The 17,110-nt window shown below is 40.9% G+C and overlaps 1 protein-coding gene across 2 annotated transcripts; it reads left to right on the top strand.

Annotated features, from left to right (window-relative positions):
* Nucleotides 1–9,697: 9,697 nt before the first annotated feature.
* Nucleotides 9,698–17,110, top strand: LOC120464553 (uncharacterized). Of its 2 annotated transcripts, XM_039654094.2 has the most exons (4): nt 9,698–9,849; nt 10,004–10,048; nt 16,090–16,383; nt 16,472–17,110. In XM_039654094.2, exons 1-4 carry the CDS (start codon nt 9,831–9,833, stop codon nt 16,951–16,953), a joined length of 840 nt encoding a protein of 279 aa, XP_039510028.2. In that variant the 5' UTR covers nt 9,698–9,830; the 3' UTR covers nt 16,954–17,110. The 2 variants fall into 2 exon arrangements, with proteins under 2 accessions (XP_039510028.2, XP_088984969.1); XM_089128843.1 differs by lacking the exon at nt 9,698–9,849 and having other exon boundaries at nt 9,876–10,048.

The raw sequence follows: 17,110 nt of genomic DNA, 5'->3' as shown, positions 1-17,110 counted from the left end.
TTGCAGGTTTTCTTTTTTCTTTTGAGGAATACTGAATCTGTTTTTATGCAAGTGTGCAAATTCATTCTCACATTAGTGTACAGTAAGAAACTAAATAAATGTACAACCAACAGTATTTTTTTATTGAAAATACAGGATTCACGATGTGAGTGTGAGACAAAGGAACATTCAAGAGGTCACATTTATAAATTAATCAGTAAAAGAGTAAGCATATTGTCCGAGGAGAGGTAATTCGGAATCTGATCCGAACCCAAAGTACTTCAAAGTACACCTCTCAATCCCCACCCCCATATCATTTTGGTTTACCAGTGGCTTCTAGGAAAGACTGGATGACAACCGAGAAAGGTCGGTGACGCTGGAGAGACAGCTGACCTCCAGGAAAGTCTGGCGCGGGCAATCAAGGCTAGCAACTTTGCTTTGCAGCACTCGTAAGAAGGCACCACTCTTGCTACGACTGAACAAAATGAGCAATACCCCCAGAGTCTCCCGAGAGGGGGGGAGGATGAGAGACTCAACAGGACGGATATTCAGATAACGGCCAGGACAGGAATAAAGACAACGAGAAAGCTAAAGCAAACAACGCTGACCGTAGAGGAATACATGACAAAGTGCCATTGCGGGAAGGTATGCAAAGGCACCAGAGGGCTTAAGATACATCAGAGCAGGTCTTCTTGTGGAAGGTCGGTGACCCAAGTGCAGCGCGCAGACACAGTGTCTGGTGAGACGAAGGAGAGCTCCAGCCAGGTAGCACCCCACAGTGCTGAAGATCTCTACGCACTTGAGCCGCCCCAGAGCCAGAGGACAGATCGAGCATCGGTTATCCCCATCCATTCGTCAAGAAGAGAGAGAATCAAGTGGCCCACATCGTCTGACAGTAAGGCATGGACGCAGTTTGATGACGACCTCAATGGTATCCTGGAAGCCACTTTGGCCGGTCCTGTGCACAGGAAGATCGAATCACTCACAGCCGTAACGTACAATCTGGCAAAGGAGAGATTTGGCCCAATAGAGCAGAGGAGTCAGCCCCAGTCACCAAGGCAACCAAACAGGAGGGAAAGAGAGATTCACCGCTTAAGAAGCGAAATAAAGATCCTTAATAAGCAATTCAAAATCGGGCCACCAGCTGAAAGAGAGGGTATTAAGAACTTAACAAGCAAGTTGCGGGATCAGATGTGCAAACTCCGAAGGGCAGAATATCTACGGCAACAGAGGAAAAAGAAAGCAAAGAGGCGAATGCAGTTTCTCAAAGACCCGTTTAGCTTCACTAGAACTCTTCTTGGTCAACGAAAATCCGGCACATTATCTAGCTCAAAATCAGAGGTAGAGGAGTTTCTGCAAGAAGCACACAGTGACCCTTTCAGGGGCGGGGGTCTAGGACAAAATCATAGCATCAGGAAGCCTGAAGAACCATCAGTGGAGCTGAATACGAAGGAGCCAACTTGGCAGGAAATGCAGGATATTGTCCGGAAAGCCAAGGCCTCAGCAGCCCCAGGTCCGAGTGGCATACCATACAAGGTATACAAGCATTGTCCACAACTGCTTAAAAGGTTGTGGAGGATCCTGAGGAAGATCTGGGCAAAAGGATCGGTCCCACCTAGCTGGAAGCTAGCAGAGGGCTGTTTTGTTCCTAAGGAAGAGGGTTCCTCCTCAATCGCCCAATTTAGGACAATCTCTCTACTGAGTGTGGAATGCAAGATATTCTTCTCTGTGCTTGCAAAAAGACTGACCTCCTATATGACTCAAAATCAATACATCAACACCTCCATACAGAAAGGAGGCGTTCCAGGTTTTTCAGGGTGCCTGGAGCACACTTCAATGATCAGCCAACTGATCCGAGAGGCAAAGCAGAAGAAAAGTGACCTGACAGTCATATGGTTAGATCTTGCAAATGCCTACGGTTCAGTTCCGCACAACCTAATTCAAGAAGGACTGGACCACTATCATATCCCGATGGCTATCCGTGACATGATCTCCAGCTACCTAGGAGGGATTAAGCTCAGATTTACAGCAGGGCAGTTTACAACTAACTGGCAAGATCTTCAAAAGGGGATTCCTACTGGGTGCACCATCTCCCCTATCTTGTTCGTCATGGGCATGAACCTTATGGTTGGAGCAGCAGAAGGAGTAACCCGTGGTCCCACGTTAGAGTCAGGCATCTCCCAGCCAGTGCTCCGAGCGTGTATGGACGATATTACAATAACAGCTGGTACACACGTTCAAGCAAGATGGGTCTTGGTGCTGTAGCTACGTGGGCAAGGATGTCTTTCAAGGCCAGTAAGTCTAGGAGTCTGGTGATCAGGAAGGGCAAGCCCACAGGGAGGTTCAGTCTTCATGTCCAGGGAGAAGCCATTCCATCAATTGAAGATAACCCAGTAAAGTGTTTGGGAAAGTGGTTCGATGTGTCACTCTCAGATCGGGCCAATGCCAAAAACAAGACAAGTCCAAGTCCAAGCTCCCTGGTAAATTCAAGACCTGGCTGTACCAGCATGGTCTCCTGCCCAGGCTTCTTTGGCTCTTTACTATGTATGAATTACCCATGACGGCTGTGGAGGGCATAGAAAGGAAGACTAACAAGCACCTGCGAAGGTGGTTGGGGATTCCCCCTAGTTTTTCCGCAGTGGGCCTCTACATTCGGTCAGGTCAGCTGCAACTTCCCTTGTCCTCAATCGTAGAAGAGTTTAAAGTGGCAAAGTGTAGAGTCCTACTTAGCCTCAGAGACTCCAAAGACGAACTGGTAAGGCAATCAGGGGTCATGACCAGGTCTGGACGTAAATGGGCAGCCAGCACAGCTGTAGAGCAGGCGGAGAGTGCTCTGAGGCTGCGAGATATTCTTGGAAGCCCTTGTATCGGACGGAGAGGACTCGGCACTGCACATTTCCAGCAATGGAAAAGCGCTGGTGTAAAGAGCAGGCAGGAGATGGTTCAGGCTGAGGTGCGGGCCCGTGAGGAGGAAAGGCGGATGGCAAGGGCAGTGGAACAAGGATCCCAGGGAGCATGGACAAAATGGGACCTTCCCAAGCGCAAGATCTCCTGGCAAGAGTTGTGGTGGCTGGAGCCCTACCGAATTTCCTTCCTACTGCGATCTGTCTATGACACCCTCCCTTCGCCAGCACACTTACATGTATGGGGGCTGAGGGAAGATCCCAACTGCAAGTTATGTGGGCATAAGGGAACATTGGCACATACTGTATACTATCAGGATGCAAAACAGCTCTCACTCAGGGTCGGTATAGGTGGCGTCATGACAAAGTGTTACTGTCCCTTGCTGACATACTGGAGCAGGAGAGATGTAGGAAAAGGCCTGCCGGTATGGGCTTGAAGAGGGCGATCACCTGCATCAAGGAGGGAGAAAGGCCTGTTTTAACTAAACCATCAAAACCCAATCTCCTTCAAAACGCCAGGTCCTGGGAGATGAGGGTGGACGTGGGAAAAAGGCTGCAATTCCCAGGGGTGGTGCTCACAGCCCTCCGTCCAGACATTGTCTTGTGGTCAACAGAGGGCAAGAAAATAATTCTAGTTGAGCTGACGGTGCCTTGGGAGGAGGGATGTGAGGTTGCCCATGAGAGGAAGGCCTTGAAGTATCAGTCCCTTCTTCAGGACTGCAAGGACAAGGGATGGCAGGCCTGGTTGTTCCCAGTGGAGGTTGGCTGCAGAGGTTTCCCAGCTAAATCAACCTGGCGGTTACTATCAGCTCTGGGCATGGACGAAAGAAGGAAAAAAAAGCAGTACGTCGGATGGGGGAGGAGGCAGAACGTGCCTCCTGCTGGATATGGAACAGGAGGGAGGAGGAAAGCTGGAAGCCAGGAGCAGATGGGCAGTGACTTGGCCATCACTGCCGGCCCACCAACCGGAGGGTGTTGTGGTTGAGGGCCGAAACACCCAGTGAAGGTTGTGTACCACCTGACGACATCTGCTCCTGACAGAAGGCTACAGTTACCCACAAGGTAACGGAAGAAAGCACCCACTAGGTGTATGTCACAAGAATGTAATATTTGATTACTAGACCCAAAAACAAGACCCAATGACTTTTGTTACAATTGAAGCATGAATACACAAACACATTGAATGGATTCAAAGAGTTTTGTTGTTGAACTTTTGAAAAGTAACAAATCCTTCCCTAACAGGTCAATTTGACCCCCACAGGAATGAATGGAATGCGAGGAATGTTTCAGTACACAACATAAAAATGCTCAAACTTTAATCTACTTCAAACTAAAAATGCTTTTTACCAAATACTTGTTTTATAATGTCTACATGTGTGTCTGAATGCATACTGAATGAACTGACTTTAAGACCCTGTGGAACAGCTAATTTGCTCCATATACAGCTATAAGGCCATTTAGTGGCAAGAGTCGTGAAATATCATGTTATATTATTTTTCCCCCACAGGACGTCGGCAAAGACACCCAATGTAAGATATTTTGAGCTGAGTTAAAAGGTCATGCAAAAAAAAAAAAATCCTAACCCTAAATTGAAAGAATGTGCTTAAATTAGCCTATTTATTGATAAAATCTTGTCATTTAGAGATAAATGAAATAAAAATCCCTAAAAATTTCATTAAAAATAGAACAAACATTACCAAAATGAAATTAAAAAAAGCTGTCTGGAATTTTTTTTTAAATAATTTTCCAATTAATGCTGAATTTTCGGGCTTATTTAGCGGAGCAGATTTCAGCGCTTGTAAAACCAGTTATCTTCAAGGGCCCCGTCCCCCACACACACACCCTTTTTAATCCCTGTGAAAGTTTTGATGGCATGAATATTCAAACCCTTCTCACTCTGAGGTGTCAAATCCTGTCACAGTTTCATTGTAAAATGAATATATTCTGAAACTTTCTTACATAACAGCTGAAGACACAGCGGTGTAAAAATAATAAGTCAATGCTTTTGCATTCTCTCGCAAAATGTCAGCGTTCCCCTGTGAAACTTTGCAATCGGACACAAAAAGCATTGCCAAATAATGCAAGTGAACAAATTAAGTAAAAATATATTGTAATATAAAGTCAATAGCCTATAATATAGGCTTGTGAAATATTATTTTTTAAATTGACATTTATTTTACAGTGCATTTGTTTTATTAGCTACTGTCTTTGGGATAACAATATAAATTATTATTATTATTATTATTATTATTATTATATATTCTTGTTTGACTTCCTGAAACATGAAACATGTATGCCTGTAAGATGCTTGCTAAAGATCTGTTCATCTGAAAAGCATCTGCTGTGTAAAAGCATCTGATAAACGTCAAAGAAAAGGCAGTTAGACATATTTTCTAAATCTTAAACATCTTAAAGACATCTTCTAAATGTCTATATCTAACAGGAAATGTCCAAGATGTGTTGCAGATGAGAAAACACTATAAAACACATCTTGCGGATATAAATGCAGACGTCAAATAGACATCTCCGAGATGTACTGTAGGCTAGTTGTGCTACCAGAGATTTTATCAGAGTTTGAGTCCAGGTACTATACAACAACTTTTTACTGTTCCATTTGAACATTGGATGTGATGATCTCAATTTTGAACTCTTAAAGTGCACCAGATTGATGCATTTAACTTTAAAATATACAAGATTTTCTTACCCCCAGACACAGAGAGAAAAACAATCATGTGGGAAACATGCAAAATGATAAGAGGTTTGGGGGCCTTCGTATAGGGCCAACAGTAACAGGAGTGCCAGGGAGCATGTTAATAACCTTGGGACCCATTTGTCAAGCATAAAAAAAAGGTTTTCATTGTTGATGGGTTTTCTGAACCAAACTGGATAGCAGCCAGACTGTCGCAATTATTCATTATTAAAAGTAATTTCGTGTTTAATGAACAACCCCACTGTGCGGTTGGCCAGAGCCATATATTGAGAGAGTTCCGACACTGCCATAGACCGCCATTGTAACTCAGGAATGTGGAAGTAACGCATGTTGTGGAGCCGCCCATTAGTTCCAACCACTGATAGTTCCAGCATTGAACCCCATTCATTTTCAGTGCTTCCGAAGTACGCTCGCGGGTAAATTAATGAAATTACTGTATTTTTTACTTTTACACACATTAGCCGACCTCTCGTGAATCTACTCTGTAGTTATATGTTATGTAGACAGGTCTAGTAAATGTTTATTGGAAGATTGCGATGGCTTACAAGACCAACACTTCACTAACGTTGTTAGTTTAAAATGGTAACCTGATGTATATAATATTTTTCATAATATAATAATTATAATATTATATATAATTGTATTAAATATTATTCTATTAGGCTATATATATATATATACTGTATATATATATATATATATATATATATATTATTAAAATACACACACACACACACACACACATGTGTTTTCTGATGAATGGTTTAGTCTATGATTAGGGTAGGGTCAGAGAATGTCTAATTGAAGAGAATTAGCACTGGCTGGTTACTTCCGGTTTCTGGACTGGCTGCAGTAACACGTCTCTGTCCATGCGGGGGCGCTCGCGGTCGAGTGCAGAATGAATGGGAATCTATGAGGTTTCACCCCCAGAAATCCACTTTTCTCAGGATGTCATTTTTTGTCAAGTAATTTGAAAGTTGCATTCAAAAGGGAGGGCTAAGATAATATACCCAGCTGAAAATTGCATTTTTAAGTTCACTTATCTGTTCTAAAAATCCGTTCAAAACTGACGTCACACAATAGCAGAATGCTAGCGTGTTCCAGCCAACAACGGCCTAACCTGTAAGAAATCGAAAGGACATACTCGTTCATTTGACTTTTGGCCTATAATCTATATTGAACTTGCGAAATCAACAATAAAATCTATGTTGATTCAACGACAAGCAGGTGAAAGAGACACATTTAGCCGTTTAGCCCCATAGACTCCCATTCATTCTGCACTCGCCCGCGATCACCTCCAGTGGAATTCTAACAGAACTGCAACCAAGATGATACACAACGGGGCTAATAGGAAGTGGATTGTAGTATGCTGTGCGGATGTGTTTGATTCCCCTATCACTGAGGAACTGAGAAAAGTCTGCAGAGATGAACTGGGGTCCATTATCTATCTGTTGTGATGGCGCGAGGCATACCCCAACAAGCGGACAAGACTTCTAGAATGTCTGTGATTACCTGGGTAGTGACTGTCCAGCCGGAACCACTTCAGGCCATTTTGAATGGAGGTCGTACAGCACCACAAGAAAACGCTGATGATGGGGAATTCCACGGCCATGGATCTCTCCACAGATGTCAAGCTGGAGATGTTCCCATGGGCGGAATGGCCATGGGACCGGCTGCAGAAGGGTCGGCACTAGAGGCCCACTTTTCCCACTAAGGAGGAATGGCACAAAATCTTTAACGAGGGCTTCAATATCGCGATTGATGCCTGGCCACCAGATGAGATCTCGGCATTGCTGTTTGAGTTTAACAATGCCTAAGTGCCCCTCGTGTGCCATGGATAGCACGCAGGCCCACAGGCTACCGGGCACCACGGTGCACAAGCTCCTGTAGACACAGACATCACCCCAACATGACAGTTCATCGCGCACCCTTTTAAATGGCATGAGCTCGTCACAAACCCTTGCTAGCCATCCAGAGCGAATGTATGTGCGTAGCGAGGACAGTGTGGGGTCACACTCCAACTCATGCCGCAACTCCTCCAATGATACGGCTGACTGCAAGGGCGTGTGAAGCATATGAATTAGTTCGTTCTCTGTGTCCTTGTCAGGGGAGACCATGGGTGTGGGAGCATCGACGGAACGAGAGAGTAAGTCGGCGGCTACATTGTGCCTTCCAGGGGTAAATTTCAGTACGTAGCCATATTGCCTCAGCCTTTTTCCCCATCTGCGCAGGCGCAGGGGTTTATGACCGGATCCAGATGCCGTCAGTAATGTAGTCAGGGCCTGATGGTCAGTCCTGAGGGTGAAAGTCTTCCGTAGAGGTAAAGATGCCACCTCTCCGAAGCCCAAACACAGGCAAGCGCCTCACGTTTACCCACAGAGTAGCGTTGTTCTGTTGGTGTTAGTGCCCTGGAGGCGAAGGCTACAGGTCTCTCCACCCCATCCTGCACCTGTGAAAGGACTGCACCAATAGCCCGATCTGAAGCATCGCAGGTGACTAGAGTCAGACATTCAGGGTTGAAGTGGGCTAGTACAGGAGGTGTTGTGAGCTGGGCTTTCAGTGTTTGTACGGCCTCAGAACATGCTGTAGTCCAGTGCCATTGCTCTTCTTTTTTAAGCAGCTGGTGGAGGGGTGCAGTGGTCTGTGAGTAGTGAGGCAGGAAACGGAGGTAGTAGGCCGTCATGCCTAAGAATGAGGCCACTTGAGAGGCTGAGGTTGGCTCTGGAATCCTGTGTATGGCATCGATAGAGGGCAATAAAATCATCCTCACTGCTTGACGAATTCATTTTGTATTTTTGCGTTTTTCCCCGCAAAGGTTTAATACGCATCGGACTCAGTGTGCAAAGTTTCTGTGTGTGAATTTTTAGGCTGACGTACACGAAAAAACACATACGAAAATTTCGTACTTTTTTTTATTGAATTTTCAAAATCACAGTTTGATGTCAAGTTCTTGACATTTCTTTTACACATTTTCTGATAAGTATAACATTTGATGAAAATTTCGTACTCAGTGTGCAATGGCCTTTAGACCTCCATTCATTCTGCACTCCGCCTGTGAGCGCCCTCATATGGAACCAGATTGGAACTGCAACAGTTCAGAACCCGGACGTTTAATGTTTTTTTTTTTTATTGAACTTTTTCTTATTACAATAGAGTGCCGAAGTTACGACGTCACTCTGTAGGCCAAAACGCGGAAGTGAGTTAGCATTTTAGCATTACGGTCCCCTCGCTCTAAAGCCTATGGGATTTTTGAATGGGTTTTTGCTAAATCGCCTGAAATAAGGTCTCTGGTGAACAAAGCCTCTAAATATTTTCACGTTTTGATCGATGACATAGAACACACAGTTATAACCTGCTTGTGTTTTTTTAAACTTTATTGTGTTTGATTGTGTTTTTTAAAATCTTTATATAGGCTTCAAAATTTTGGATTAACTTGTAAAGATCTTGCTAGACAAAACGTGTAAGGGTCACAACCCTTTGTTAAACACAGATCTTATTTTTTTGCGATTTTCCAAAAGTCTACGGGGAAAATGCATTGCTTTTCGACCGAGGGAACCCATGCGCCGCTAGCTTCCGGGTTGTCCTACAAAGTGACGTCATCACTTCGGCACTCTTATAAACAATAAAGACACTTATACACAATAAAGAAATTTAACAAAGAAAAAACATATGACATTCATACCCCCGGACCCCCCTTTAGAGACTGCCCCACACATAATTAAAAAAAAAAATGTACATAATATAGGCTATATATATATATATATATATATATATATATATATATATATATATATGTCAAATTCCTTTAAAAAAAGGGACGCTGCTTCATGTCCATGTGGGTCCAATAGCCTAACCATTATTATAGCACAATTCTTTACACAACACCCCGGACCTCACTAATTTTCAGACCCTGGTTACGGCCTTGCAGGAAAGTACCCCCCCCCCCCCCCCCCCAAAAAAAAAAGGAAAAAAAGGGAAGTTGAACGTGAATGGGAGTTCTCGATTTCTGGTCATATTTATTAGACTATTAGACTTTCTCTGCTATTAGTCATATTAGACTTCCTCCTCTGCGCTCTGCGGTTGGCACAGTGGGAAACCCCCGCAAATCCCACACGGAAACCCCCCCACTTTGGCGGATGTTTTTAAACATGTTGCGCGAGAAGAGCAGCACAAACTCGACGCATTTTTACCTCGCCTGAACACACCGACTCATCGCTCTACTCGTTACCATCACTAAAATGGCGGCCAACCTTAATGGTATGTATCATTTATTTTTAAATATAAATTAGACATAGGCTTGGTCAATTTAATGGAGCATTTAATGGAATAACTTGAAATTCGACAGCAGTTTCCAAAAGAATCGGGTTTAATACACGATATTCTAAATAGATGTTTTACTCTCATTCCCCAGTTGACGGAGCTCGGCTTCTAATCGGCGAGGACAGCGCAACTATTGGTAAGTTATTTAACGTTAGACCTAACGTTAAACGTTTTCTTTTCTCGCAAGTTAGCTTGTTAGAAACATCCTCTCATCTCTCTGTCTCATTCTCCGCGTGTGGACGTTTACGACGTGAAAGGCGTGGGAAAACATGTTGTTAAGATTGAGGTGTTTTGTTGTTAAAAAAAGAAGCGAAAAAGCGTTTGGTCAAGAAAAGTAGCTATCCAAATGAGGCAGTGAAAAGCAAAGACTCTTATAAAAATGCTTTAAAGTTAAATTGTGGTTTCAGGATGTTAAAATAAATTTAAAAAAATAGCCAAACATACAAACATTCTTTGTTTATTCCACACCAATTTCATATTAAAGCACTTAAGAGATAGGCCTAAGTTAAAAAAAAAAAATCCGACGCATAAAAATAAAGTATAACAAACCTAATTTCGACTGATAACTAAATGCCTATTCGTTACAATGATCGATTCCAAAGAAAATTATATGTTCTCGATGTCAACAATTCATTTTTCACTAGTTAAAATGCTAATTCTTGATATCAGGAATTAGATTTCTAGCCTACTAGTAAAAATTTATTTTTGTATGTCACTTAAGTTAATAAGTTAAAAACTAATAAGTTAATAATTAAATTTCAACTAGTAAAACTACTTGATCTCTGTAATTTTCAGTAGTGAAATATCATCATAAGCTGCAATTTAAATGCAGTTGTTGAAATCAAGATTTTATTTCTTATTAGCTAAAATTTCAGAAACACAATGCATACATAATTTCTATGTCTTGTAACTAGTAAACATATCAATTCCTGAAATCAAGAATTCAGTTTTCACTCTTTGAAATGCTAATTCTTAAAATCTAAATGGATTTCAACATGTTATATTTTTTATTTCTGATATCAGAAAATTATAGTTTTGACTAGTTCATATTTAATTATTGGTATAAGAAATTGCCATTGTTACTAGCTAGTAGAAATGTAATTTGTGATATCAAGAATTCATTTCCTGGGAATGAATAAAAGAAAAAACGGCTTGTCATACCGTATAAGTAATGGTGTTTTGACATTGTACACCTAAGGTGTGCCAATGTACACCTAAGGTGTGCCTAAGGTGTGCCAACTGAGTGCCAAAGCGATGTTCTTAATATCTAAAACATGGATGAGAAATATCCAAAAGGAGGGCCATCAAACGCTGAGTCCACCCCGCAAGATTACAGTTATAAACATGAACCTCGTCTGAAAGGCAAAGTGGGAGGTGTTAATGTAATTTGTAGTAATATCCTCAAAACCACTCAGAAATCTAGTTTTAAATATACTTCTTTTGAAGTATTGGTGCTTAGTGTAAAAATATATAGTTTGAGAATTCTGCTGGCTCCTGTATAGAGGCCACCAGGGCAATTTAAAGATTTTATCAAAGACTTTGCAGACTTTAGAGTTATTTCTGGCTGCAGATAAAGTACTAATAGTTGGCGACTTTAATATACATGTAGATAATGAAAAAGATGCATTGGGATTGGCATTATAGACTCAATTTGTGTTATACAACACATGTCAGGACCTACTCCTTTTCGTAATCATACTCTAGATCTAATATTATCACATGTAACCGAATGTGACCCGAATCACACACTGTTCCTGGGTTGGGCCCCCGACTGAGTCTGTTTTTTTTCTCCATTCTGTCCCTGATGGAGTTTTGGTTCCTCTCCACTGTTGCCTTGGCTTTTGGCTTGCTTAGTTGGGGACGTTTAATATTCAACAATATTATTGATCTGTGTTGTATAATTTTCATGTTATCACTGTAAAGCTGCTTTGATACAATCTGTATTGTAAAAACCGCTAGCCTATATGAAAAAAGGTGACTTGACTTGACTTGATTAACACAAACATGAGAAATAGATAGACCAATGTTTACGACGTCATACAGGACCATTCACGCTGTGCAAGGTAACGAGTTGTCTGGTGAAGAATCTCTGGCTCTTTTAAGTCAATGGTCCTTCAACACCTAATGCCTGGCGAATGTGCTTTATCTTGTGGGGGGTGGGTGGGTGTTGGGGTGCGGGGGTCTAAAACCGGGAGGGGGGTAAAGATACACACCTGGGGGCCGGATTATATGTTGTGGAAACACCTGGGGGCCGGAGACTTCTCCTTCAGGTGCTATTTATAAAAGGACTGAATATTTTGTAAATGAAACTCTGGAATCTGAATATAGATTACAATTTTTAACCTTCAAATGGTCTTCGTTTCCTGTTTACACTTCTGGGCTTCGGGGTCTGTATACGACCCCAACAATTGATTGAGTAATTGTACAAAAAATATACATTTTTAATCATACAAATAATATATATATATATATTAGGGCTGGGTATTGAGACAAATTTCACAATTCGATTCGATTTCGATTCACAAGCTTGCGATTCGATTTCGATTCGATATCGATTATTTTGGATATCAGTTACAATAAATGGCAATTTTTCTCAAGGGAATCAAATCTCTTAAATGCTGTAAACTATGGTCTATATACAGTAGGCTATATAGTCTAGTTGTAGCCTATAGGCTTCATTAACCTAATATGAAGGTAATAATTAACTGTTTTGTAGCTATACAAACACTTAAATTACACTTTTATTTATTTTTATAATAAGAAGATTATATGAAATATAAACATTTAAATGGTGGCTGTCATAAAAACTTGCCCGATTTATTCAAATATGCATTAAATATTGAAGAACACTAACGAGTGTGGACTAACGAGTTTATGTGGGTTTTCTGAGGTAAATATGACGATACATGACATTGATTACTAGCTGTTTAATTGACGTCTTTCCACGGTTGAAACGCAGATTGAGCGAATCAATGTGACATGATACGGATTTCGATAAGTTGTACTCTATCTTTAACACACTTTCAGATGCTCATTCATGTTTATTTCGCGCTGTGACTGGTATTATTAAGCCGGAAGAGAGATCAGCGCTGCTGCTTCTCCAGAGCGATCTCACGCCACAGCGCCAAAACACTATTTATGTTTTTGAATTTCTAAAGAAAATGGACGTAATTTGAAAACTGAGACTTTGTTTCATATCAATAGTAACAAAGCAGGGCAAAGATTAGTGCGATTTGTTGGATGTGCGCAGCCGCAATACAATGTCTCATTCATTCAAATGAAACAGGATGACTAATCGATTCTTGAGATTTAAGAATCGATATCGGTTTGCAAAAATGAGAATCGATTAATGTCGAGAAATCGATATTTATTACCCAGCCCTAATATATATATATATATATATATATATATATATATTTGTTGTTGTTTACTTCTCATCTATTCATTAATGCTGTGTTTTTGAAGATATAAAGTACTTTTGTATCCATTTACCACACAATTCCTCAACTACACCATTAGCTTGCATATGAAATATTATTTTTTTATGATACATTGCATTTATGCTCTAGTACTAGGCCTTCATTTCTGCGTAAAAAAATTTCAGATTTATGCCGGATTTTTTTTTTTTTTTTTTTTTTTGGACACATGAAGAAAATATATTTAGTTTTTTCACATTTCCCATTCATTTCAATGTGGGGGTCATATTGACCCAGACATTTTTTTTTACATACCTTCAGAACAACTGAATCAAGCCCAGTTTTTTTTGTGTGTGTGTGTGTCTGTGTATTGATAGATAACGTATAAAAGTCACAACATCTTATTCCACTGAGATGAAGGGAACCTTTTTTTTTATTAAGTAAAAGTCGATTGGGGTTGTTGTATAGACCCCATGACCCGATTGAGGGCTACTAATGAAATGTGTGATCCTTTACAAGCAATATCAATTGCTTAAATGCCAGCAATTCCTGCCACCTAAAATACAAGCTCTGAAAATGCAGTGCCTTGCACTAATAATTTACTGCTTTTTTTCCATGTGTGATTTGTTTCAAAGACATTTCTTGTTAACTTGCTTCCAGATCTATTCTTGTAAGATACTAGTATTTCACATAATGATCATGATTTAAATAAATTAATGTAGATATTGCTGCATGAGGCTCATTGTAGGTTTCATGACAGCAGTTTTGTGATTAAGAAAGTTGTGCATAAAAAATGCATCTTCTCTTTAAGAAGGGCAACACAACAGTGCTATAGTAGCCTTAGTGTTTGTTTTTGAGTCCTGACAGTGATCAGCTACACAAGATGATTAAATTACATAATTATGATACTAGTTTAGGACATTTTGTAGGACAAAGGAGTTATACGTTTTGTCAGAACGGCGGCCCTGCTTCCTTAAACTGCTCAATGTTATTGGTTTGAAGAATAATTTGCTGATTTTTAACCATCTTTTAAACATCACTGTCGGTGATATCTGTAAATTAACAATTTATGACTTTTTCTTTGTGTTTCTTGCATCCAGAAATCCGTTTGTTTCTGTGATGCCATTTTTTAAGTCTGTGACGCAATTTTGCATAATCCGGTGGGCTTTTGACGGCTCCAGGGCATCTTTTTTTAAATTCCCGCTCAGGCAAATTCAGATCAGATTCAGACTAGTTTTATCTAGTGGTTTAGCACCAACTTCAAAATCACGTTTCTGCTGCATAGACAGCAAGGTTTTATTTTTGCCAGTGGTTAATTAGTTTTTAAACATTGGAGAACAATTCATGTTACCATAGCCTGACCAAAACCTTGTCTTACTAGCATAGACCTGCAAATAAGCAACAACTGCCAATGTTAACAACAGTCTATGAATCATTTGTTTAAACGTAAGTTAAAATTGGAGTTCGACAGCTTTCTGGAACAAATATTAGCTCCTTTCACATCGAAATCCCAGTAAATTACTGTAAAATGACCTGAATGACTTTTCCGGTAAAAACACAAATGCGCTTCTCACACATGCAACTGCGTTTCTTCTGTTTACCGGTAAATTACCAATCGCACATCGGTCCCAAAATACCGGTAAACTGTGTGATTACTATCTTTGGAAATTGGAAGTGCTTTAGGCCCTGTTTACACCTGGTATTAAAGGAGTAGTTCACTTTTGAAAAAACTTTTGCTGATAATTTACTCACCCCCGTGTCATCCAAGATGTCCATGTCTTTCTTTCTTCAGTCGAAAAGAAATTAAGGTTTTTGATGAAAACATTCCAGATTTTTCTCCATATAATGGACTTCAATGGGAACCAGACAGTTCAAGGTCCAAAAGACAACTTATAACAGTTTCAGATGCAGCTTCAAATGTCTTTAAACGACACCAGACGATGAATAAGGGTCTTATCATGCGAAACGATCGGTTATTTCAAAGCTTAATCCAAAAATGTAACTTTTCCAAGGACAAATGCTAGCCTTGCTCTATTTTGTGAGGCGCGTTTGTAACGTCACGTAATACGTAATTACGTTCAAAAGGTCACGGGCGACGTAGCCAGAAGTACAGAGTCAGTGTTTACAAGTTGAACGCATAGGTTGAACGTGAAAACTAACTCAAACACCGTTTACAAAAAAAGGAATTAAAAGGTAAAACAACGATGTCGGACGATTTTGATTCTGTACTTCAGGCTACGTCGCCCGTGACCTCTTGAACGTAATTACGTATTACGTGACGTTGCAAACGCGCCTCACAGAATAGAGCAAGGCTAGCATTTGTCCTTAGAAAAGTTACATTTTTGGAATAAGTTTTGAAATAACCGATCGTTTCGCATGATAAGACCCTTATTCATCGTCTGGTGTCGTTTAAAGACATTTGAAGCTGCATCTGAAACTGTTATTAACACTATATTTTGGACCTGAACCGTTTGGTTCCCATTGAAGTCCATTATATGGAGAAAAATCCTGGAATGTTTTCATCAAAAACCTTAATTTCTTTTCGACTGAGGAAAGAAAGACATGGACATCTTGGATGACACGGGGGTGAGTAAATTATCAGCAAAAGTTTTTTCAAAAGTGCACTACTCCTTTAAGATGCGTTTTGGCCGATCGGATCACGTGTGTGAAAGGGGCTATTGGAAGAATTGTGTTCTTTATTTTCTTTTAAGCCCTTTTTATTAGGCTACATGCCAAACGAGGCTTGTTTCTGTTCTAACAGGCGTTGAAGAGGACACAACTCAAGGTCAGCTTGTTACGCCACCAGGTGTCCCAGGGTTGTGTGTAACTGCAAAAGCAGCCGCCCCGAATGACCTCATAACCGAGGGATCGCTACCTTTGAGTGGTGATAACAGCGCGTCCAAAGCCTGTGACGGAGGTGTAGCTGTGGCTACAACAGCCCCAAATCTTGATCCCGAGTCCAACGGGAAATCTGGGGAAAAGCGGGAGAGGGAATCGGACAACACCTCTGGGATTCGGGTCAAACGTCGTTTGAGACTATCAGAGGAGCAAGAAAGTAGGCTATGTATTAATAATCCAACATCTCCACCCATCGTGCATTTTATTTGTATTTTGATTCAAATGTATATTGTATTGTTTCACAGGTGTACAGGATTACGATGCGAGGGGCGCCGAGCTATGGATCGATGGAGAGATTGCCGCTTGTGAAGCTTATGAATCACCTCAAGCCAACACCACCGCCACACTCCAAAACTTGCTCAGAGACGTGATACAATTAAACAATGGCGTTCAACGCAATAACAATTCTTCGGCTCAGCCGGTCCCCCAGCTGACGGCCGGGCCCCAAACCACCTTAACCAACTGTTTTAAAGAGCTCCTCAAGGCTTTTCATCAGAATGAGGTGTTGCGGAATGGGGGTTTCGTCAAGTTGATCAATTTAGTTCGTTGGATGCAAAGGGATTCCAGAGTGTTGTCAAATGAAGTCAATAGTACTCACAGGGTACTCAGTCAAATTCGGGCGGATCAAAGACAGATGTTAGATGAGTTATTTCTTATGTTGGAAAGATTGAATGTCATTCAAACGTATGTGACAGGATTGCACAAAACAGTGATGGGCAAAAAATGATGTGTCCGTTATTGATTTGTGCTTGAGCCTGGTGTTTTTACCGGTTCTCAGTTTTATATTGTAATCACGAGTGATTTTTATGGCACCTACGCGTGTTCATAAGCTCATGCATGTGTGTGTTATGCATGTAGTTTTTAAATAAATTGCTTCAAAATGG

Source organism: Pimephales promelas, chromosome 3, assembly GCF_988280905.1.
Source record: "Pimephales promelas chromosome 3, fPimPro1.hap1.1, whole genome shotgun sequence".
Lineage (NCBI taxonomy): Eukaryota > Metazoa > Chordata > Actinopteri > Cypriniformes > Leuciscidae > Pimephales > Pimephales promelas.
This window is presented reverse-complemented; position numbering and strand designations above follow the sequence as displayed.